This window comes from Trachurus japonicus, chromosome 10 (genome assembly GCF_045865225.1).
Source record: "Trachurus japonicus isolate A0001 chromosome 10, Traja_1.0".
NCBI lineage: Eukaryota > Metazoa > Chordata > Actinopteri > Carangiformes > Carangidae > Trachurus > Trachurus japonicus.
Window position 1 is genome coordinate 22,455,705 of NC_140916.1, and position 25,048 is coordinate 22,480,752.

At 42.5% G+C, this 25,048-nt stretch overlaps 4 protein-coding genes and 1 long non-coding RNA gene across 7 annotated transcripts in view; 2 read left to right on the plus strand and 3 right to left on the minus strand.

The window, feature by feature from the left end:
• pofut4 (protein O-fucosyltransferase 4) overlaps positions 1–25,048 on the minus strand; it is a 53,500-nt gene that overhangs the window by 1,190 nt on the left and 27,262 nt on the right. The window contains exons 1-4 of one of the 2 annotated variants that reach the window (XM_085790115.1): positions 2,584–2,760; positions 1,960–2,298; positions 1,443–1,823; positions 113–735 (exon numbers count right to left, since the gene is read on the minus strand). In XM_085790115.1, the coding sequence (XP_085646241.1) occupies positions 113–735; positions 1,443–1,823; positions 1,960–2,298 (1,343 nt within the window). In that variant the 5' untranslated portion in view covers positions 2,584–2,760. Of the gene's footprint in view, positions 1–112; positions 736–1,442; positions 1,824–1,959; positions 2,299–2,583; positions 2,761–25,048 lie in introns of those variants that run through there. The other variant, XM_085790116.1, reaches the window with a different exon arrangement.
• rab9b (RAB9B, member RAS oncogene family) lies at positions 5,987–8,404 on the plus strand. The gene is made up of 2 exons (XM_085790108.1): positions 5,987–6,064; positions 7,042–8,404. Exon 2 carries the CDS (start codon positions 7,120–7,122, stop codon positions 7,729–7,731), a length of 612 nt encoding a protein of 203 aa, XP_085646234.1. The 5' UTR covers positions 5,987–6,064; positions 7,042–7,119; the 3' UTR covers positions 7,732–8,404.
• Positions 11,336–19,199, minus strand: plp1a (proteolipid protein 1a). Of its 2 annotated transcripts, none has more exons than XM_085790107.1 (7): positions 18,877–18,949; positions 16,423–16,609; positions 16,112–16,268; positions 15,565–15,733; positions 13,857–13,930; positions 13,683–13,748; positions 11,336–11,729 (listed from the first exon to the last, which is right to left on the minus strand). In XM_085790107.1, exons 1-7 carry the CDS (start codon positions 18,878–18,880, stop codon positions 11,565–11,567), a joined length of 822 nt encoding a protein of 273 aa, XP_085646233.1. In that variant the 5' UTR covers positions 18,881–18,949; the 3' UTR covers positions 11,336–11,564. The 2 variants fall into 2 exon arrangements, with proteins under 2 accessions (XP_085646233.1, XP_085646232.1); XM_085790106.1 differs by lacking the exon at positions 11,336–11,729 and adding an exon at positions 11,902–13,284 and having other exon boundaries at positions 18,877–19,199.
• Positions 18,562–24,557, plus strand: LOC146980033 (uncharacterized). Its single transcript, XR_015036927.1, has 4 exons — positions 18,562–18,677; positions 23,924–24,089; positions 24,180–24,238; positions 24,408–24,557. It is a non-coding gene; the product is annotated as an uncharacterized LOC146980033 (long non-coding RNA).
• pcdh20l (protocadherin 20-like) lies at positions 21,452–24,768 on the minus strand. Its single transcript, XM_085790105.1, is given in 3 exon segments — positions 21,452–24,067; positions 24,594–24,659; positions 24,662–24,768. Coding segments are annotated over 3 exon segments (2,670 nt in total). The 5' UTR covers positions 24,737–24,768; the 3' UTR covers positions 21,452–21,538.

Consider the following 25,048-nt stretch of genomic DNA (forward strand, 5'->3'; position numbering starts at 1 on the left):
TTAAAATAGGCTGATTCCTCAACCCCTCGGGAAATTTGTCATTCACATTGAAGAGCAGAAACTAACAGGATTTAACGACTTGCATGGTGAATAACTACAAAGACAGACTCACCCGTCATCTTCAGGTAAGTCCTGGACGTCTCCGTACCCGGGGCTGGGCAGGGGGCAACCCATGTGAGAGTTATCGGCCATTTTAGGCCGAGGGGGCGGGTTCTTCTTCGGCGCTTTCCTGTAGGCTCGTTCTGCCGCCAGTCGTGCGTTCTCCTGGTTGCACACGTAACATTCAAATCCATTCAAGTAGTTTGGTTTACTCATGTCATTAACCCCCCACTCACGAGTCTCTAGACCCTCCAGCAAGCGAGTGTTGGTAATTCGCCTGGGGTTTTTGAACTCTAAATACTTTGCGTACTCATCGTCATTCTCATCGAGACGTTTGAGGAAGTCAGCGAGAGCTTTTGGCGAGGGGAAGTCATCTATGATGATGGCAGAGTGGTCGTTGGGCATCCAGTTTGCCACCACAGAGGAGCCACGATAGACGGGCACGCAGCCCTGATGGAGAGGCCGCCACAGTTTCTCAGTCATGTAATCCGGACACAGACCGTTCTCCAGCGCCAGGTGGAACTTGTAGCGTGAAACAAAATTCATGAATCTGGGTTCCTCACCGGTAGCGGTGGTTGTGTCCTCCAGATGTTGGGGTAGAGGTTTGTTGTTCAAGCATTTCCCATAAGAGTCCACCTGCAGAGACGGAAATAATGCAGGACAAATGGACAGTTAGAAAATATCTGGGGAGACAATTATTAATGAGGCACTGACAAAAATGTAATGGAATGCATTTCTCATGAAAGCCTGATTAGACATTTCTAATTGAACTCTTAACATTTCTTTCCCTGATGGGAATACACAAACATCACTGAAAGCAATATTTACCAAGAAATTACAGAGGTGTTGGTGTTAATGACCTTTAGCTACTGACCTGTTTGCAGGGGTGTGTGAGAGTGAAAATTGAAACAACCCTCAGCTAGAGATTTCAAATGCCTTATCAGCCAGTTGGTAATTATTTTTGAAAGTGGTTAAAAGGTGTGCACTCAAAATGTAGAGGGTGAGATTAAAATGAAATATACACCACCAAATCACTGTGCACAAATATTTACTCTCATGTTCTCTGGCTCATTTCCGCAGACACCGGAAAGTTTAGTGGTAATATCACAGTTTGCTCTCCAACTGAAACCTGTTTTGTTTGGAAAGCAGTGTTGCAGCATTAAAACTACACCTGCACCTTAGTTGCACCTATGATTGAAAAAAAAATTGGATCTCTGTGAACTGGTAAATTGCCAGCAGTCTTTTTTTTTTATTTTTTATAAAATCAGACATTAGACTGGAAACAGCTACACCCATTTGGCATGCTTCCATCCTGATCCCTAAAGACTTCCTCTGTTTCCTACCTCAATGTACTTCATGAGCTCCTTGACATATCTGTCTCTGTTTGATGGCACATCGCAGTGAGACTGCATGTAAAGCACGGGGGCCAGACCCTCCCTCCTCAGACGGTTCTTCTCCTCCAAGGACACGGCTGCAGGCTGCAGCAAGTAGCCCAGAGAGGGCAGCCACTGCAGGGTCAGGGGATAGTCGGACTCTCTGCGAAACGTGGCAGTGTAGTTGAACAACCTGATTCCCGGGCTGTGAGAGAGGATGTAGTTATTCATGGGTGACTCTTCATGGAACAGTGCCCAGGTCTGGTGGCGGAGACGAGGCAGCGGCGTCTCGTATGCCCTGAAGTCCGTCCCATAAAAGATGATGGATGCTGTCCGCTTGTACAGTTGGACCTTTCAAGATCAAACGTAAAGTTACCGGCCAGGACAGCTTGCGGAGATAATTAATACTAATGCACGCATGCAACTCCTCCTTATCTAAACCAAGAGTTTGGGTGAAAAGCTTTGTGAGGTTAAATAGCTGTGGTACCTTGCGGTTGCTCGTGACCAGACAGGAGGACGTGGCACAGTCGATGCGTTCGGTGTCACCTGGAAAATGTGGGAACAGTCCCCCGCTCCACCAGAGGATGATGGGCAGCTCTTTGTTGCTGCGCCGGTCACTGTTACCAGGTCCTCTGTATGAACTGATGGAGGCAAACTCCATCTCTGATAGGGCACTCTGGGGCTGAAAGGCTCCTCGGTCCACTGCATCCAAAGCCTCCAGGGTCAGTTGATCATCTGGAAAGGAGGCAAAGGAGACCCACACCCAGCACAGGACGCCAAACAGCCCCAGACACACACAGGGCACCAGCCTTCCCCTTCCTGCCATCTGCAAGGGTGAAAAGAACAGACAACACAAAGCCAGTCACATGAATGCACCAGTGTAAAGGACAAACCAAACTACACCATGTTTTAAGTTTAGTTTACACATAAAACCACATGCTGTGTTCCTTCCAAGAGCTCAAATTCAAGACTTAAGGATTCAGTCATTTGTTCTGGCGACCGACTTCGATGAACAAACGCCCTACTGAGTAGCCTACTCAAACATTAAACACTCATAGCCTACGTGTTAATATTGTCAATGTTTGCATCAATCTCAAAACATGTTTCCTACCGCTGTCACTGCAACGTGCACATGAACGTATCACGGTTTCTATAGATCCTTTAAAAACTTGTGTGGCTGTCGGAGGTGAAAGTTATTATCCAGAGGCGCGCGGACAACGGGATGGATGATGTGAACAGCAACGATACAGGAATACAAACAGCTGGAGGCTTCCTCTACGTCTCTGCGCCTCGTCTTCTTCTGTAGCTGAAAACACCGAGCTCCAGCCACACAGCGACCCCTACCCTCAGGAGGAGCGCTCCAACAAACAGCGACCCCTACCCTCTCCCTCAGGAGGAGCTCCAACAAACAGCTGGGAAGCCGCAGCACCAGTCTGTTCACTGTTCAGTCTGACGTTTATTTTGTCCGAGAATGTAACCATAGTGAAAATAAAAGCAAACAATAATAATAATTTTAATAATTAAAAGGAAATGATTAAAATGAGAATAGTTTTGACAAAGTCTGTTCTACAAATACAGCACAATCCAGAGGTTTCCAACATTGAAAATAATTTCTTTGTATTCAAAAAGAAATTATTTTCAGTATGTACAGAAATGAGGGTGTCTGACAACCACAAGGTGCTTATTATTATTTATTTGGGTATTATTTACCGACTTAGTTTATTTATTGCTTGGTTCATGTTACTTTCAGTTTGTCTTTGTATGTATGAATGTGTTTGTAGCCTATATGTTTTTATATGTATATGACTATATAGAGAGATAAAGACTAGTAATCATATGTTAGAATAAATCTATATGTATATAAATATAAATATAAGAATATATTAGAATAAATCCAGTTAAATAACTCATAAATTAACTTACTGTATATATTATAATGACAAGATAACTTGATAGATAAATTCAATAATGACTAGATAACTTGATAGATCATTTATGAATAAGGGGTGGGAGTAAATAAGTTTTACTTCTTCCCACTCCTTTTCGGATATGAAACAAACAAACAAACAAAACAAAAAAATCAAATTACTTTTATTTTCAATTATTATTTTTTATTATATATATATTTTATTTTCATATGTTGTTTTTGCAAAGTTTTTATATGTTATGTCTGTCCATTTCTGTATTATGTTTTATTTCTTTTAACATGTCCGAAATAAACTTAAACTAACTAAAACTAACTAACATCCACAGCTGCAGATGTGAAACTATTAGGCTACACTAATAAAATTCAAATTTCAATTCCAGTATTTCATTTGCATTTTTTTTTATTGGTTTTAACTGAATAATGAATGACTATTATAAGTAAAAATCATCAGATAAAAATATGTTATTTTCTTATTACATGATGAGATAACAAAGAACATGTGTTTCCTGTTGAAGATAAACTTTTAAATTTATAGTGATTTTTATTCATCTTTTTTTTAATGGAGAACAAAATGTCTGCATATGTAAGGTATATCTGTGTGTAGCGACTTTGTATCTTTATTATTGTTGCCCTCTTACTCTAAAGGGCAAAGTTCACAAGTGTTGCCTTCTGCTTTGAACACTGATTAAAATGTAACATCCCTGTCCATGCTGTAGCTAACTGTTGATTGCTTGGGTCCCCTGTTTATGTTGCAGTTTGGGGTTCCCTTTCATGTACATCTATTGAACTCTGTAAGACATTTTCTTGCGAAGTACCTACATGAATAAAATAAAAAGAAAATCTGAAAATATCTGAAATATCTGAGCTGGGCTACTACACTAACTTGAAGATGTTTGAGCTTCCTTCTGCAAAAAGATGTAGCCTACATCATTGGAGACTAGATGGCTGTTTTTAAATGCTCAAGGGAAAGGTTTCTTCATTCATGAATTCATCTCATGCATGTACAAAATGAATCCATGAGGGCATGAGATGAATCTTGACTTCACAACCAATTTGGATGCCATTCATGGTCCGGAAAGTGTGATATGGGAACAGTGCATATTCACAGTGCACATTCACCTTGAGGCATTTCCTGTCCAGCTTTAAGCCTATGAAATTAACAATATGTGGCTGCATAGGCTCCTGATTCTTCAGGACTGTTTTGTGCAAAAACTATTACTCAGTGCTGTTGAGACCCCAGCTCAACATCACAACAAAAGGGAGCACCACAGCTAAGGTTATTATAGCATGTTTTATTAAACAAAATTACAAAGACCAAATTAAATTTCTAAGCATGAGGTCTGGAAATCAGTAAAGAGGTAGTGTGTGGGATGCAAAACTAAACATAAGGCTGGACTAAGACGTGACAAATCCGAAAACAAGATGTGCCTGTGGAGAGGGATTAATCATTGAGGTGCAGTTGAGGAGTTATTCTATCTACCTACTTTATATTTTGTTAGGTAGTTTCAGCTGAAACAATATATGTTTTTCATACTCAATCTAAATCTGCAATCTAACAAATAACAGATACAAACACAGATGGAAAAATCTAGTGGCGTCAAAAGAACAATGTTTCTCTCTGAATTGTAATGGGACAGAAGCAGTGGCAACTCCAAATCACAATGGTGGTGGAGGGAGTTTTTAGTTTGATGAATAAAAAGTGTAATATTGCACCCTGAGATGAAGTAGAGTAATGTAAGTATAAAGTAGGTGTAAAAGATTAAAATGCAGGTGCGCTGAGATTTGTATTTAAAGGGATAGTTTAACATTTTGGCAAATTTGCCTATTACCAAAATCCCATAGAGGTAGGTCCATTACCTATATCAGTGATGTTGTTTTGAGATCCGCGGGGCAGAGACGCAAGCTGCTCAGTTAACACAATATGGAGGTGAATGGTACAGGTCCCCTGTTCCTCATCAAATAGCCAACATATCCAACAAATCCAAAACGCCCTCATGGAGAAAATGTGACCCGCACATTCGCCACGCTATGAAATAATCATGTATAATTATGTAATGTTACATAGCTACACATACACGACACATGAAGCAAATACTTAGAACAACTTGCGCAGCCTTTTGAGATCACTCCAACCAGAAGCCCTGTCCGGATTTGCCTCTAAAATAACTCCCTCTCATAATGTTACATTATAGCGTGGTGAATGAGCAGGTCATAACTTGTCCACAAGAGCATTTTGGAGTTGTTGGATTGTGTATTTGATTAGTTTTGAGGGAAAGGGGGCCTGGACCGTTCATCTCCTGTATTCGCTGAGCAGCTCCTGTCTCTGCCCCCCAGATCTCAAAACAACATGCACAGATGATTAAAGGTAATGCACATACCCATGACTATAAGGATTATGACAAAAGGCGAATTTGCCAAAATGTTGAACTATCCCTTTAAGTACAGTACCTGATTAGATGTAGTTACACTTGACAGTACTTGGAGTACTTGGGAACTTTAGCAGTCACCTTTTCTGGAGGGCGCTGACCTGTCGGCCTTTAGGACCCGGGCTCATCCTGAGCGATGCGCACATGCAGATCTTGCTGAGGGCGCGCGCACGTCACGACACTCAATCTCAGATGCAGGGGAGCAGGGCAGACCACGCAACAGCAACAACAGGAGCAGGGTGAGTGAAACTACGTGTTTGTTCTGCTTCCAGCGGTTGCATTAATACATAGATACAGCGCCTCACTGCAGCATGTGCTCATTTGGTGCTCACAGCGCCTGTTGAAGTAGTTTCGAGGTCCTCGGTGCACTGAGGCTAATGGTTAGCCTGGCTAGGCTGCTGGACTGTCAACAAGCCGTCAGACTAGCCGGGGCTAGCTCGCTAGTTGGCTACCAGGCTTTGCTCAGCGGCTACACAGTTGACCGGTTTCATGTCCGCTGTGTGGGCGTCTTTTTATTTAGAAGCATGTCACCTTTACTGTTTCGGTTCCCGTTTAACTTCTGCTCTGAGACATCGACGAGGCAGCTTAGTTTCAGCCGGCTGTCTGTTTGTTGTTAGTGGTCTGCGCAGGTGCAGTGGTCTCCAGAGTCCGTGTTGGAGCCTGACTCGCCCTTGTTTTTTGTTGTTGTGTGTGTCTACGTGTGTGTGTGTGGCGTAGGACGCATTCCCGATCACTTGAAACTCAATAAACAAACATGGTCTGTCTTTTAGGCGCATGTGTTTGAAGCTCACTGTATGGCTGGAGTCTGTCCATTTCAGTACAGGCGCAGTACTATAGACATGAGTCAGGATTACTGTGTCATGTAGTCAACAAGGCTGTGGTCGTCCAGCCCAGAGCGAGCGTCCTTACCTCAAGCCAGAGACCTTTGGCAGACATTTTGGTCATTCACCCCTTGTCATTGTGTTCCTGCAACTAGTCAAACATTACACATTTTTCATAAGGTTTTTGTTGGTTGCTGAGCAAGTTCTTCTGAGGTTGAATTGAAATGTTGCTAGAGAAGCAGTTTTTTCCCTGAGTAATCTTAACTGAGTCATCAGTTAAGTCAAACCGCAGATGTATGCTGAATTTTTCCTGAAAAATCTGAATGTTGTTGTATCATGTATTGCTGCGTTTTCTTGTGATTTTCTTCTAATTGTCTGTGTTTGCCCCTACGTAGGTTAAATTGACCCTGGTCTGCCACCTGCTGCGGGGGGCTGTAACCCCGTGTGGAGGCCTTTCTAGGTGGGAGCAAGGCATGATGAGCGGGAAGAGCCTGCTGCTAAAGGTGATTCTGTTGGGGGATGGCGGGGTGGGCAAGTCCTCCTTGATGAACCGCTATGTCACGGACCGCTTTGACTCCCAGTCCTTCCACACTATTGGTGTGGAGTTCCTCAACCGGGACCTGGAGGTGGATGGACGCCTGGTCACTCTTCAGATCTGGGACACGGCAGGTCAGGAGCGCTTCAAGTCCCTGCGCACCCCCTTCTACCGAGGCGCCGATTGTTGCCTGCTCACATTTGCTGTGAATGACCTGCAGAGTTTCCAGAACCTTGGCGGCTGGAAGAAAGAGTTCATGTACTACTCAGACGTTAAAGACCCTGAGCGGTTCCCTTTTGTGGTACTTGGCAATAAGGTAGACATGGAGCAGAGGGAGGTGGGCGAGGACGAAGCGCGGGCCTGGTGTGAGGAAAACGGCTGCTGTCCTTATTTCGAGACCAGTGCTAAGGATGACACTAATGTCACAGCTGCATTTGAAGCAGCTGTCAGAGAGGTTCTGGCTGCTGAGGACCAGATTGACCATGCACTACTGAGTAGTACTATCGATCTCCATGGCAACCGCAAAACCTCTCGCACATCTTGCTGCTGATTGGTCAGGTGCAAATACACCTTGTCTTAATCTCTCTGGCTGAAACTGGCCTGAGGCGGTCAGATATTGCTTATGGTCCAAATTCTATAGGTACAAGGTACTGAGAACAGTATCGCCCTGAAGATATGGATGAGGTACAGCTGCTCTGAGGAGGGCGGTGTCAAGGACTCATCTGGTGTCTAGATTGTTGAGTTATTGCTCTAACCAAGGTACAGACACACCGTAACAGGCACACTCATCCTTTGTACTTTGTCTGCTTTCAGTAGTGTTGCACAAAAACATTTTACCCAGCTTCAGCTTTGTCTGCCTATGCAGGAGTTTTATCAAACAGTGCTTTTTAAAGCATTTATTTTAATCAAAACAATCTAAATTTTAATTAATTCAGTGAAAGAGAGAATACACCAGTCCTCTATTGAAGAGCACACTCTTTGTCACACCAACAGACAGTTGCAGTCTTTAACTGCTCAACTTTTCCTCCTTGAGCTTATTTTCCAAGGTTTTAGAAGGACTGAATACAACATTGCATTCAAGTCTAATTAAATATGAAAGCAGTTAGACTGGGAACGTTGGTGGACAAAGAAAATACATTAGTTCTCCTATCCTAATATTTTAATTGACACACCCTGACATCAGTATAAAGGCCGATGTGATTCAAGGTACGAGGATGTTCAATGTAGCCTCGTAAACCAGCCTCTCGCGGAAATGCATTTCATTTCATTTCTCGGGAGAGTCTGGCCTCATCCCCCCTGCAAGCGTTTGGGGTGGGCGGGAGTAGTAGCAAAGACGGTTTAATATCTTTGGTAGTAGCGTTGACAGACAACCCCATTCAGCCAATCAGCAAGTTGGTGTAGTGACAGGGCGTTGCACCAGTCGGTCCCTGATTGGCCAACGTGCTGTGTCAATCACAGCGGCGACGCTGATTGGCTCGGCCTTCTGAGGGTTTCAGGCCAAACGCTTACAACGGGGATGAGGCCAGACTCTCCCTCGGAATGAAATGAAATGCATTTCCGCGAGAGGCTGGTTTACGAGGCTGTGTTCAATGATTGCTGCTCTCAAAAGGAAGATGACCTTGTTGTTTGTCTTCAATGCAAAGGGAATTGTGAGCTTTAATTTAACGGCTCTGACTGTGAGCATTGGGTACGGGCTGTTGTGGTGCTCTTATTCATTTGATTATTAGATTCATTACCACTGCACTTTTGTGTAGCCAGAGGTATCAGGTGCCCCAACCAGGCATTGTCAGATCATATTTATTTCCTGTGATTTATGTACTTGGACCTATTTTATTATGTAAGGTTCAGTGTTTCTCAGAGTTCAGAAAATAATACTGCTGTTTTTGAAAAACTGCTGTTTATATTTCTGAGAAGCACATTTCCATCTCTGACTTTTTTATCTTTTTAACAGACATGTCTAATATTTACTTTAGACTTCTGTGTTTGATCAGGGGTCGATTCAAGTTTTAATGTGTAGATGATGAGGTTATAATATTGGAATTATTGACATTAATTTTCACAATTATGGCATGTTAGTAATCCCATGTCTGCCTTGTTGATTGCGTGGCAGGGTTAGGGCCTTAACATTCCAGTCTTTAGCTTTGCCTATTCTGAAGGCCTCCTGTCCTTTTACTGATACATTACATACACCTTGTGCTGTCTGTCTGGTCACTAGGTTTCACGTGAATGTGAAAAAGCATGAGCACAAGGATAATACCGTTACCACTAATGTGTGCATCACCTCTCCTGTCCATTCACAATATCACGTGAAACTTACAGCTTAGTATTCTAAAAAAAAAAAAAAAACTTGATGATGTTTACGTGTGTTCATCTGGATGGTACTTTACTTTTATTTCAGTGTTTCTACACAACGGTTTACTTGCCACAGATGTATTTCAATATGTCCCTTTTGATTTCTACTTCTGTTGGCCAGAGGGCAGTATTGTTTGCCTGTGTGCTTTTAAAAAATAATATGCCTGACATGCATTGCTTCAAACTGACCTTAACATAGTTTGGATTCACACTGATCAGTATTTAATTTGCTGCTTGAACAGAATTTTTGTATTGTGTTTCCTCAAACAACCAAACCTGTCTCATAAAAAAGATGTGATTACATCTTCCGACTGCACAGTCACCATGGTCCCCATTATGGCCCTATGCTCTCATACTGTTTTTTGTTGTGTTAACAGTCTTGTGTAGCCTCTAAGTCTGCACTATTTGCCTTTCAAGTAAAAAAAAATTGAACCAGTTGGTATGCAAAGTAATGGTTAATATAAGAGTTTCTCTATGAAAGTGAATCCAATCAGGTACTGTCATATTTAATTCATTATGTGTTTCTTTGTTTTAATGTAGGCCTGTAATAAATAGCTTATTTATTGGGACATGGTTTAAAGTTTTATAAGGTGTGTTTGAGTAATGGCACACTTAGCTGTGAACAGTTGGGCATTTCAACAAAATGGAGCTATTAGCCTACATTAATTCAAAGCAATAATGAGGGCTGAGCATTTATCATTTGTCAGTGTTCACGCGTTCTGGATTAAACAGAATACCTTGTCTCTGTACTGTTACAGTTTATTTCCTGTTCAGATAATGTAGCCTACCACAGTGTTTACCTGAATTCTAGCATCCCTGGGAATAAGTGGGTATTTACAAGCTGGTAGCATAACCCTACAGTATATTACTCTCATGTTGCTGTCTTACCACAACCCTGTCTAATGTCAGTATTTTTTTAAATGTTGCTGTAATATTTATGAATGTAAAAAATAATTTCTTTGGGCTGTCCATATTAATGGCTTATGTAAATTGCAAAGGGCATTCATTTTATAATAATGTACAAAATGACAGTGAAAGTCTGTTTCACTGTGATTCAAGCTGTGTGAAAGTTAAGACTGTTTATCTTGATTATGTGTTGATCTAATGGACAACTTCCCTGTCTCCTCTTTTTGCACTATGGAGGATAAGACTGGTTGTGCCAACATGCTGGCAAAGCGTGAATACTCCCCAGTGCTTGGCTACAAATAAAACATGCGACATACCAAATGGAGGCACTGTTCTGTTGTTTTTGTGTTGATGCCTTGAAAATCCATGAAAGTAGACGGCTTTTAAAATTGCTTTCAAACTTGAAAACAAAAGGGTTTTTTATACTATTTATAAAACTAAAATAGGTCACTCAAATTTACTAAAGACTGAAGTTTTCCTCCTTTTCCTCACCTTTCTTCACTCACTTTGCCATCAGGAACAAAAGCACCAATATTTTCAGCAATGTTATAATTAAATATTTCTTATTAAGATCATGACAAAAGCACAAGTCTTTTAATTTAACCTCCAAGACGCACCTTGTTTGAGTTTCATCACACAAGACCTTGAGCAGCATTGATTGACCAAGTATGTGTGGGACCCCAGAGATGGTGAGCGCTGTTTATTTCCACTTCATTAAAAAGAATATCAAGCATGCATTGCAGTTTTACTTTCCCTTCATTAAAGAAGAATATCAAGCATGCGCTGCACACTGGGAAGTCTAACCAAGGGAATCTGCCTTTCAAAATAAATGTTTTTAAATATTCAGGCATTGGTCAAATGCAGAACACAACCTGATATAAGCACACAATACTGACCTGGTGTGGCTCACTTAAAAAAAAAAAGCTGCATTTCTACCATTTTACAACTGAAGCTGTAACATGCAATATCCTCTATTTTGATGAAAACAAAATAACAAAAAACGAAGGGAATGCACTAAATTAATACAAACTTGTAACACACAAAAAACAGAGAACTTTACAAAACCGTTTAACTTTGTCGACCAGCTCAAAACAGAACACTTCTACAGAGAAACTGGAGGCATCGTCAGGAGTTGTCCGAAGTATTTGCAGGGTACGGAGAGTACAGTGTCCCTCCTCTGTCCCTCTGCAGCCTCCCATATATGTCATAGCCTCTCCTCTCTTCTTTCGCCCTGTGCCTGAGCTTCCTCAGGTACACCTGGTTCACAGCCAAGTGCAGGGAACAGTGCACCTGTGGACACAAGAGGGGAGAAATACAAAACACCTTACAAAACACCTTGGCCCCTTAGATATGGCAGGGAGCCAAGGATGAAGTGCCAGTTGAACACATGACACTACGCCAGACTCAGCTCTTTCACGCACAGGACTTCAAACAAATATTTTCAGAGGCGCTCAGCACAAACACTTCAAAGAATACTGTCTTTATTATCAAATTATACTAACAGGAAAAAATAATCATCAAACAGCCAGCTGCCACTCGACAAATCCACCACTCACAGCTGGGTAAAGCTTCCACCAAATAGAATAATCTACTCATTATTTTGTGTAAAAAAAAAAAGAAAAAAAAAAGGGGGGTTTGTTAATAATACCAAAGTGTAAAATTAGTCAATTCAGCTACAGTAAGTAAATAATATTTTTATACAATGACTATAATAAAATTCCTAAAGAATTAAGAGACATAACAAAACTGTCCTATCTCCATAAAGGTTACCTCAGTCATGCATTAACAGCAGGGGGGAGTCACACCTCAACAATGTGTTTTGCATCTAATAATACGAGGTTACTCAATAAGTTAGCACCTAGTGCTTTTGCCATCTCACAATTATGAGAAACAATTTCAGACCATTCTAGATCAGATCTAAACAAGTATGTCCCTTTATCAGAAAGAAACTATTCATGATCGCCTAAAACTCCTTCAGTTCCCTCACTCTGAATCCATCGTTTCCATTATTTGGGAGGAGGTGGGGGTCATGCAGCAGCGTGTGGATGTGCTGTGTGTGTGGTTGCTGTCCAAGAGGAGCTGCATTGTGGCTTTAGAGAGGTCTAGCCCTCTCTTTGTCCGGGGGAGCCTCTCCCTTGACATGTAATATAACCCTTGGCAGAGGCTCGTAGCACAGGTGGCCCCCAGAACTGGATCCTTATTGGCTAGCTTTCAAAACAGGCATGACTCCATTGTTGAGGCTTTTCTCCAGCCCGTGAGAAAAGTCCTGAGGTCAGCGTGAGACTGCAATTGCGTGCTCGTCTGCCACCATGGCAACCAGATGTGAGGGATGGTCGCCATGGTAACCCATAATCCCTACTCTCCGTAACAGCTGCCTTCTAGCTGCACATGTTGCCAATTGGTGGTTATTCCTTGCATATGTTAATTGATTAGTGGTGTGTTATTATTTGACTGTGATGGGAAGCAGAAATTAATTTTTAGACACTAACATCAGCAAGCAATGACTTCCAAATGGGTTGGTGATGGGGCACGGAAAATAATAAAATAACAGCAGAGAAATTTCACACACACATAAAAAAAACAACAACAGAGGAAAAGGAAATACAAAACAATAATGTCCTTTTAACAAGGAAAGTAAAAATATAAAGACAAGTCCGTGACCACAGGTGGTCCTGTGCAGATGACGTGGAAGGATTGTTGTTGACCCGTTAGATCCCTGTGTTGGTGATGAAGCAGTGAGAGAGCAGACAGGAAGCTGGTGAGCCTAACACCGTGCACCTATTCCCTTTCTCCCCAGATACCGCAGAACTGCAAAGTTATAGGTGGTTGACACAGTGTAGGTCAGCTAAGAAAGGAGAAGCAGAGACAGGAAGAATCGGAGCAAGTGAGGACAAGAAAACTCTACAAATACGAGAAACAAATATGATTCACTTCTAATGGCATTAATTTGGTGGCAGATATCATCCGTATAACAGCTTCTGTAATGGAGCATGTGAGTATAATGGGTACACCATTTGCTTGTCTGGAAAAAGCCACCAGACATTACAGCATTAGTATGATGTTTGTATCAGCTGAGAAAGAGGAACAGAGAGCAATAGTACAAAAGTCATCAGTCATGGAGGCCTGAGATGCCTCGCCGCCTACACTCTGAGCGTCACTAAGTCACATGAGCCATAACACTATTGTTGTATCTCACTGTGGAAGTGCAGCCAAATTGGCTCCATCTGAAGTACAATCACTCACCAGAGCCAAGAGAGTGATGCCCGCTCCGACAAAGGCAGCGATGTAGAGGTTATAGGTCATTTGGTACTGAAAAGGAGGAGATTTACATTGGTGGTGATAACATGTCTACTTCACTTCATGTCAGTACAGTTGTAGAACATGACTGCAGAGTATGAATTACTTCCAGGCGTTTACCTCTCTGGTCCCGCAAACAGTGGTCAGAGTCATGCCACAGGCTTTGCCTGGCACGGCATTCCATGGCAAGAGCCCTGTTAAAATCAAGACGATTATTTCTATTTGTTACAGACGATTAAAGGATAGAGTTGGCATTGGTCTACATTTTATTTTTCTTACAGTTTAAAAATAAATTAGAAAACCAAAACCAATATTGCTATTTTGTACATTTTCAGACCTCCCTAGCTTGTCTGTGTCTCTCAACTCAAAGTCCAGTGACTCACAATGAAGATGCAAATCAGGTCACAAATACATATTCTCATTTCTAAAAAAGGATAATGTCCTATGACAGTTGGGTGTTGTATCATAAATATAACCAAAACATAGGTTAGCATTGTTGTGGGGGGAGGCTTTCAGCTGCGGTTTAATACACATTCAATGAGCTACTGAGTATGATACAGCAGCAGGAGGGTGCATGTGGGACAAAAACTACAGTGCCCATGTTCATGGAAATGAAGAAATGTGTCACCCAGTGCAACTGTCTGGCTCATTGATGGACAACAATAGTGGGTCTATAGGCACAAGGAATAAGCTATATCAGGCTTTGGCAACATAGACAATACTTGGCAGAGGGATCATTTCATTGTTGGTTGTTTTTTCATGGGGTATTTAAACAAAAAGGCATAGGGGAGAGCGGGGTAAGTAGTGCCAATTTTTACTTAAATTGCCTTTAAAGCAAGGGGATTATAATAATGCCCCCAACTAACATATGTACATATAGTTTAGGATGTTGTGCATCCCTGGGAACAATCACTTTGAATCTTAAATCAACTGTTTCAGAAATATAGCTTTAGAAAAAAAAAAAAACATCTGGCACAACTTGCCCCCGGTGCGGGGTAAATTGTGCCATTAGAGAGAATACACTGGGGTAAATTGTGCCATTGATAATTGAAGTAAAACAGATCATTTTAATCTCACAAATGTTAATGCTATATAAAAGCAAGACATTCAATACAAAATTAAAGCCGGAAGCGGCGATGATCGGGTCCTCGCGTGTCCCCCTGTAGTCGCGGGGGCCTGAGGCACGCTGGGGGCTGTGGCACAAAGAAACGCCATGTTTTCTTCGTCCACCGGGCTACGAGCACAACCAGACTGGGCAGGTGTGTTCAGGGGCGGTCCCTCATCACACATGTTAAGTTTCAAGCAAATCCGTGCCCACTGCCACATTTCTCCTATACACAGACAGCACTGCCACTGGCACAACTTAACCCAGGCCCTTTGGCACAAATTACCCCAAGCCCAGCATTTTGAGAAAAAAGGATTCCCCAGCTGTTTTGAGCTGGCATCATGCTAACTGTATAGACTCATGATGTAGCTTAATAAAGCACTAAAACATGTGTGAACTGTTTTCAAAGTTATCTATAATTGTTCAAACACGGCAATCAAAAAACCTTGATCATAGAAATTTTACTTTGGAGGGCAAAAACTTGTTTTTTGAACATAAATGTGCTTTCCTCTCAAGCCATGTGTCTCCCTTCTTAATAGGATGGGTGAAATGGATGCCCCTTCAAAAATATGTGGTCACATGACCAACTTCTTCTATGGTTTTCTAGATAACAGGGGTGGAACTACTTGCCCCATGGCACAAATTACCCCACTCTCCCCTACTGTACATAGAATATAAAATAAAAATGAGTTTGGGTGGGGAGTTACACAGGCTTCTTGTTACCGTATTGTCTTGCATCTACACAGAGCTGGTTGATACTCGCTGGGGTCTCAGTCAGAACTTCAATGGTGTGGCAGGTGGCATCCATGTTGTAGAAGAAGTAGACAGGCAGGGCGGACAGGGCAAACACCAACAGCCACAGCACGGCCAGTAGATATGTCACAACTATAAACTGTGAAGGGAGATAGGAATATACATTAGCAATACATAAACAAACAAACATTAGGGTGCATCATCATAATAAAATGATGCCTATAAGTAATCTCAGGGAGTGTTTTTATGAGCAGTGACTCACTTGGTGACTACATTTCTTTTTTTCTGATTAGCTTTACTTATTATCTCACTCTTTTCTCCTCCTCTTTGAACCACTCCAGTCCCCCCCTCCTCCAACCACTCAAACACACACACTGTATGCTTATCTTTGCATGTCCCCAAAGGTTTTTAGCAGCCTCAAGATTTTCAGCTCAGCACCCACCAGGGAGTGATATGTGTATTAATCCCATCCAATCTCTCCAATCCCCTTTACTTGTCCCACTCTGGGCCCTCTCACCGAGGAGCTGAGGCAGCGGCCACACATGGTGCTCCTGAACTCTCCAAAGGTTTGCTTGGCAACGCTGGTGGTGTAGAAGCCCTCAGCCAACAGCACGATGCAGTAGAGGAAGAAAAAGGAGGCCAAACCGTAGATGACATACTGGAAATATTGAATGCTGAGAAGGAGAGGAAAAGGGACAAGAAAACAGTCAAATTCAGGGTTACAGAGAACCCAGACCCTCAAAATAGATATGACAACCTCGGGAAATCCCATGGGAACGTTAAAAAGATGTCACTCTAATGACGGAAATGCTATATTTTACTACTTACATGAAGGCAAGGGTAATGTAGTCCTGAAGGTTACGGGCAAAGTAAGTCTCGATGAGTCTCTCCGTCTCTGTAAGTGCCTGGTGCCCACAACCACAGAAGAGGGCAATGCCAGAGAAACACAGTAGTGTGGCGACCAGGGAGCAGTATGGCACCCCACCCAAACAGCGCATACAGCAGTCATAGCAACCTGTTAGTTGAGACGCAGCACCATGAGAGTCAGGACACATTATTGACTGATGCCATTTGACAGACAACACAGACGTACTCTGTTCCAGTGCACACAAATGATGTCCAGTAGAATATCACTGCTTCTTTGTAAAGACAAAGCATTTCTTTTTGTTTTTACTTTTTACATATAAATTTGTGCTGAAGCTGTAAAAGAGTAGGTTCACACAAATGATTGCCTTTGGTTCCATTTGTTCTGGTTTTGAAGCATCCCTCTGAGATATTTGCCTCCATCCATATTGAATGTGAAATTGTTGTTTGTGCTACTCCAAACTAGGCTTGCTCCTGAAGAATATTTTTCATCATTGATTAATCATTATTTTTTGGTCTAATAATCTCCACAAAAAAGTGATTAAATTTCTTGCACAGTCTCTAAGAGACAAAGTTGACATCTTTAGAGCTTTTGTGCAATCAACAGACCAAAACCCAAAGATATTTTGCTTACAATGGAATTAAAAAGAGAAAAGTAAATCCTCCAGCTAGAACAAAGAAATAGCTTTTGCTTGGTATTTAATAAATACACATACTGATATATGTATTGATTACCAATAGTGTTGGACAATAATTTTTCAGTGGACCAGTGCTACGCAAAGTATTTCACAGTAACTTCTCAATCTAGAAACTATTTTTCCATTATGCTGGATAACTGACAGATCACAATGCTGCCAGGATGTTTCTTTCGTATGAAGTATATTTAGGCTACCGCAAACAAAAGTGAACAATGAAATTCATCTAGAATAACAGGGATTCTGGCAGAAATCTTCAGAAATAGATTTCTTCAAATCAAGACACATACAACTCAATCTGTCTGCATACCTGGATAACACTAGGGATAGGATGGGTTTTTTAAAGAATATTTGCCATCATGCTACTTCATAACTATGGATCAAGCAGCAGCTGTAACACTTAGTTCACTAGGCAAAGCTGTGTCACGTGCTGTTTGAATGGATGCCAAGGCCAAAGGGCATGGGGATGTGTCTGCTCTGACCCCAGCTCACACCCTGACTCCATTCACCACCCAGCATGGAGAGTGTGAGAAAAAGGGGGAGGACGGAGAGGAGAGACAAAGTGAAAGAGAGAGAGAGGCTGCTTTTGTGACTGCAGAGACAACAGTCTTTGTCCCACAGCATCATGGGGGTACAAGGGCCACCAATGTCAGGCAAACAAAGACCAGAGGCACCTCTATGCCTGACACACACACACTCATGGACTTCCTTCTGGGGTAGACACAGGAACAAGAAGGAGATAGTGGGGAGGCTGTCTGCACTGGAAGAGGATGGAGAGGGAGGAAAAAAAAGAAGCTAATCTATAAACAAACAATGCAACTGTGTGCATGTGCAACATTACACGCTTGCATGCGTGCATCCACACAGACACGCACAATGGAAGCAGACTGACTGTGGTTGGTACCATTACAGTAAACACAGATGGCAGGAGGGGCAAATAGATAGCTCTTTAATTGAACACATCTACATGGCAGTGTTGACTGTCTGTGTGTCAGGGAGAGAGAAAGAGACAAACTGTGATCACTGTCATTCAGAGAGCATTTTAGTATGGAAGAGGGAGTTTAGCCAATAGCAGACAGTTAATTTCAGTATTGTGAAATTAGAAAGGGACTTAGTTGAACTGGGGACAAATACACAGTTGCCTCTATGCACACGAAGAAAAACACCGCCTACACGAGTGGCAATATGCACATACTCCACTCCACAGCTTTAAGCATCACACAGTTGCGTCTTCACATGCACCTTGTGTCAATTAACTCATTAGTAGTAACTAATCAGCAGCCTGAGCGCACAGCTGAAGCCTCTGTGCCGAGGGAAGGCCACAGTCTCTCGGCTGTGACTCAAATGAAAATAGTGGGTCTAGATCTACTCGGGAAAAAAAATGCAAAGCTGAGGGCAAGTTCACCTCTTTAAAAAAATGAGAAAGATTGCGACCGAAAGCAAATGCGATGGAAGCTCCTGTGAAAGTAGCCCTGCCATCTCAAGCATGAAATAAATCTCATAATATCAGTGGAGCATCAGCCGGTGAGTAGCCGACCTCTAAACTGACTAAGAAAAAAAAAAAAAAACTTAATAACCTCTGATGCTCTCTCGCAGTCCCCATTCTTATCAGCGTGCAATCACATAAAATAAAATAAAATACAAAATACAGATTTAGTAAGAAGTGTCCTATCTGCTGAAAAAGCTAATACAGTTTGATTTTAGTTGGCAAGGAGTTTCTTACCCATGTCTGGAAGGATGCGTTCACGGACTTGTTGGCTACACTGCTGCCTACTCTGCAGCTGGTCCGCTGATGATATGCGCAACTTGTCTTCGGCCCCCGTATATCAATCTCAACTCGCTTTCTGTTCCCACAACAATGGACAGACCCGCTGATGACTGCAAGTGCAATCTTAAAGGAACAATGTCGCTTTTCAATGGACTTAAAGGCGGAGAATAATGAGGAGTTCAAGGTTCTTACGCTTGTAGAAATTTACTTAGTCCATTGTTGACGCCTATTTGCATAGAGAGAGAAACTTGCAACTTCTTATGCAAATACAGAGAAGTGAAAGTTTTAGTTTTTCCCCTATGGAAAAATATAGCAAACCTTTCCTCTGTGAGTCATCCAAAGGCTTCTAACCACTCCTTCCTGAGGCCTTTGTTTGTTTTCAGCCTGCGAAATAAAACCAAACGATAAACAGGTCATGATTCATACAGAATGGGATTGAGGAGATATATATGTTGATGAACAGAGAAGATTTGTCTGAGATTATGTGTGATCCTTTGGTCAGTCAGTTCACATCCTAAAGAAGCTCTATTGTTAGATAGTGTCTGTTTGACTACAGTCTATGGATATGGTGCTAGACAAGAAAGATCTGACATTCCTGCTGGTAAAACAGATGTGTGCTTCATGTTCCTTTTTTTAGTGGGACTTACAGATGATGAATATATGGAAAACTCAACTTCTGATATTCAGACTTTTATTATTATTATTTTAATCTGACATTTTTATTAGTCAGGATTGTTATGTCATCTGTGATCAGAAAAACCCTGATGCGTATCAGAAACAATCCACCAAGTATTTGGCTCAGTGCCAGCTGGTTTTCTTGTTCATGTCAGCTCATGCAAACTCGTCGTATCAAATGTTAATCTCAGGAAACAATGAATTTGATTGAAATAAAATGTGCTGTGAGTGGAGCAGAGCAGCATGCAGCAGGGAAACATCACTGATCTCAGAGGCCACCTGACTGTGGCAGAGTGAGAGACTGTCCTCTGATTCATCTTCGCCCTCTGGCAAAATACCAGAAATAAAGAGCCAGATTTGGCTTCATCTGTATCCAGTAGATGGCAGGCTTTCCCCTGCCACAGCAATAACCACAGCAGCAGGGACATCAACACTTTTACCCCACATTACTACAATTTTTTATAGAAACATCAGCTTTTTCTGGAAGCATCCCTAAACATGATACTGTTAAAAATAAAAAAAGAAACAATTTGCCAACCAGGTCAAAAATGTCTCCTCTGAAAAACTCCAACAAGCCTGCTCTACAATATTAATCTGTACATGTTGTGATTTAATGAAGTCTGTAATTCCTTATGTAAATATGCTATTTAATTTGTAATTTTGTTATGGGGCTCTTTATTTCCGCTCCGTTAATGTAGTTAGTCTCAAAGTACAACCCTATTAGATTATTTATTTTTGAGCTGCAAGCTCACAAATCCTTAGGGAGACACCACTCATGTTATACAAGCCTTGTTCTCCACTAACCAGATTGTTGTACATAGTGTTTTACAGACTCTGACTCTTGGCTTTTTTCATCTCCTCAAACACAGGTGTATCTTGAAAGGATTGATGAATACCTTATGACACCATAAAGATAAAAAAAAAAAAAAAAAAACAGTTCCCCTGCCCTGTTTGTGTAATTGCGTGTTCAGATTTGTGAGCACATTTTTCTTCCCTGACTCACTCATGCTTAATGCATCACTTAACCTCTTTTGATATCTCAATTGTTCCCGAGCCTACAACTGTATCAGTAACACATGAGAGCAACTGTCTTTGTAAAGATTTCTTTGAACGCAGTATGATTTCTCTCCAAACATCTGTCATCAAAACAACACGTCTGTTGGGTTACTGGGTGCAGTACAGTAGGTTTTCTGCTGTTTGGTTGCAATCCAGCGCTGCGAGTGAGAAGCGGTGCTATCGGGTAACAGGTGTGAGACTGTGACTTGAGACGTGCCTTCTCTCTGCCGCCTCTCACCTGTCCACAGTCGTTCTCCACCTCCTGTGGTTGTCTCGGAGCTGAGTTTCTTCTTGAGCGACTTTCATCACCTCTCCGCTGGAGGAACATTAAACCCTTTTGTGTGTCTAAATACTTTAGACTCCCCATCACTCAGAGTTAGAAATTTGAGAAAGGCCCAATCAACTTAGCAGACCATTACTTCAGTCTTCTTCTGGCTTCAGTGGTCATAATCCCTAAAGATAATGACTGTAATAGTGGTATTTTAGCAATGCCTTGCTGTGATAGGCTCTATCTTAGGGTGTGTAATATTGTATGCATCACTGGTGTCAAATTATGGCATTCAAAATTTTTCTACAGAAAGTAGTAGTGGAACAAGTCTCCTCTGGAAACTTCAAATATTTTACTTATCAGATCACCTTTTTATTTGCCTTTCCGGTAGCTTACAGGGATCTTTATCAGAAAATGGATCGACTTTATTCCCACAGACTTTTGCAGTTTTGCTGTTGACAGATGTTTGAATACACTTTGTATCAGAATAATTCAACAAATTTGATAATTAAAATGCAAGAGCCTCTGACAAATATTCTGAATGCATTTATTTCACAGGCTGTATTCATCCTTGACACTGTGTGAGTAAGGATTAAATGCATTGCTTGTTTTATTCTGTTAGTCATCACAGTAATATTTGTCTTTCAGCCTGAATGGAATCTGATTCTCCTCAGTGGGCCCCCTCTTGTTCTGCTGTAGTCGACGACTTCTCCTCAGTTTTAGGTATAAAACAACTGTCACCACAAACAAACATGCGGATGCCGACATTAAACCAAGGCCTGCTAAAAAGGTCAGATGAGCAGTACTAGGAGTCTCTATCTCACAAATGGGGGCCCTTGAGGGCGTCTGAACCAAGTCCGGTGTCCCTGCCCAAGTGGGTGCTCTCTCCAAGTGGCAGGGCTCCAGGCTTTCATTGACCAACAGATTAACCCAGACAGTGCTATAAAGTGGAACTGGTTTCCCCCCATCTCTGACCACAATGAAGAGGTGGTGCATTCCCAGGTCCTTTTGTAGAAGTTGCTGAGCTAAGGTGATGTTCCCTGACCTTGGATCCACCTGGAAGGGGCTTCTGTTTTGCACTGGCTCTGGCGCCACAACAGTGTACGTAATCTCTGAATTGAGCCCCGAGTCCTCATCAATGGCATAGATCTTTGTTACCATGGTGCCGGCGTTTGCTGAAGGAGAGACAGTTAGACATGAGGAGTTGCTGCTTGGAAGGATCACTTTTGGATGGTTGTCATTGATGTCCTCCACAAAGATAGTTACCCTGGCAGTGGATGTCAAAGCCAGCATTTTCCCGTGATCGCTGGCCAGCAGGTAGAGTTCATAGCAGTCCTCTGTCTCACGGTCCAAGCTGGTGGTGGTGCGAAGTGTCCCCTGGGCATTATCCACAACAAATGGTCCACTGCTGTTTACAACATGCAACTCTGTGTTTCCGTTCTCCCCTTCATCTGGGTCCGTCACCCTGACCCTCCCCACCTGAGAGAACAGAGGTACATTCTCAGGGATGAAAAAGATGAAGTGAGGGGTTGGAAAAACAGGTGCATTGTCATTCTGGTCTAGAACACAAATGGACACTGTGGTCACGGACTCCAAAGGAGGAGAGCCGTTATCTCGCGCAAGCACAGTGAGTCTGTGTTCGCCCTGCTGTTCCCTATCTAGTGCGGCCGACACAGACAGTTGACCTGTCACAGTGTCAATGTAGAAGATGGTACTTGTATGACTGTCCAGCCTGTACGTCACCCTGCCGTTGTGTCCGCTGTCTGCATCTGTAGCTGAGACCTGCAGCAGTGACATTCCGGGCTCATTGTTTTCCTCCACCTCCAGCTGGTAGTGAGGCTGTAGGAAATGTGGAGCATTATCATTGACATCTTCCACCAACACCCTGATCACATGCTTAGTGATCACAGATGCCTCACCTGGTCTCCTATTTACCACCACAGAAATACGATGTTCCCTTTTTATCTCATAGTCTAAAGGCTTTGATGTGGAAAGTAGATATTTGCCATTCTGCGGGCTCAACGTGAAAGGCACCTCGCCCTCAATGGCAAGAGATGAGCCTTTAAAGTTGCTGTAGCCCTCAAGCTCTAAGACAGCTAAGGCAGTGGGGGGTTGGTTCTCTGGTAACACCATAGTCTGGTTTTGATGCTTCGCTATGAACCTGATCTTGATTGTCAGTTCCTGGGTCACCATGGGGAGCACAGATACGATTACCTGAGTGTCTGCTGGGGGGCAGTGATGACCGCTAGCTAACACTTTCAGCACCAGCTCCTCCGAGTTGTCACTCCGGAGGTCTTGTGTTAGTCTGATGTACCCAGTGAGGCTGTTGAGACTAAAGAGCTTCTTGGCCCGCTCAGAGACCTTGGGACTAAGGGAATACGTGATGGCAGCATTCGGGCCTGAATCTGGGTCTGTAGCTCTGACCTGAGCGACCAGCATGTTTCTCGGGGAGTCTCCAGGGATGGTGACACTGTGTGGACTGTCGGAGCTAAAGCTTGGACAGTTGTCATTAACATCTGTCACTGTGACTATTAAAGTTGCTGTTGCACTTAAAGGATCTGCACCATGGTCGGTGGCCACCAGCGCCATCTGATACTGGTCCTGAGTCTCTCTATCGAGGGTTTTTTTAACAACCAGCATGATGAAAGGCCCTTCTGCTTCAACTTGTAATCTGAAAACTCCATCATAATCTTCTAGATGGTATTGCAGCTCTCCGTTAAGACCAGCATCCCTGTCTTGAGCCTGGTCATCCAATACGAAAGTAGTGCCTACAGTCACGTCCTCGGACACCCTCAGGTGTATTTCGCTGTTTTCAAAATGAGGTGCATTGTCATTGATGTCCTCTATGATCACAGGAAACTGTATAAGGTCTCCCGAGGGCCTCACAATGGCATTGTGAAGAATAATGCATTCCTCATCTTTTGTCTCCTCAGGGCAGAGGGCCTCACGATCCATCTTTTGCTCAGTGGTGTAGAAATTCCCTGTGTTTGTATCCATCCACAGGTACTCCTGGGTCAGGAGCTGGTATGGAGGTGGGAAGTGTCTACTAAGTGACCCAGCCAGAGTCCCAGGCTCCTGTTCCTCTGGGACAGAAAACCAGACAAAACCACATGTGATCTGCCGGAGCTGGACCAATAGCAGCAGGTTCTGATGGAGAAAGAAACAAACTGTGAGCAGTTGTTTTTCCAGTATTTTTCTTTTTTTTTGTGATTTGGCAGCCCTATTGCTGCCCTTCACTCTGACAGAGTAGTTTTTCCAGGTGGTTTAAACTTCATGCCTCAGTGAGCCCTTTTAAAAGCAGGCAACTGTACAATGAAGGTAATATGATGCCCCTCACTTATCTCCAACCAATTACACCCACATACAAATAACACACACAAAAAAAATCAAAAAGTAAATAGCAAAGCATTTACTTCATAATCCATTTGCCTTTTCTTCTTTCAGGTTTTCATATCTGTGAGAATTGTTTTTCTTTTAATGTTTCCAGAGGATCTGAATTGGCACCGTTGTTCACACAGCCCAACAGCTCTCCAGTGCCTCTCCAGGTGCTCCACCACCACACATTCAGTTTCTACTTTGTGGAATTGCACAGTTAAGTATAACGTTCCTCTTAAAACAGGCACCATTCGCCACTACCACCAGAATGGATCACTATTGCTTTTGACTCACTGACCTGCAATAGTCCAGCCCAGCTCATGTTATCAGAAGTCCCATGGCCCATCTCCTTCACACATGTTACCCTTGTTCCCCGGCAGCAAATGAACACTGAGGACAGAGGCAGCAACCTAAACCTGCACAGCTGAAGGTATAATTCATTACAAGCTCCACCCACAACACTTGCCTTGTGTGTTAGAACAGGTTTACCTGCATGAATTGAGCAAATGTTTTTGTAAGAACATATGTGAAAGACTAAAATGTTGAGTAAGCATGAAGATTATTGAATATCTTTTCTTTTTACTCCACAGGGTGGGGTTAATGTGTCCATAACAATAACATGCCTATTTCTATTGGCACACCTGCCACCTGCTTTTTCTTCTCTCTCCTCTAGCCTTTATAACCCTAGAGATCAAGTTTGTATTATTAACAAAAAAGAGTGCTAACAATGCTAAAGGGCTCTTGGAACATAAA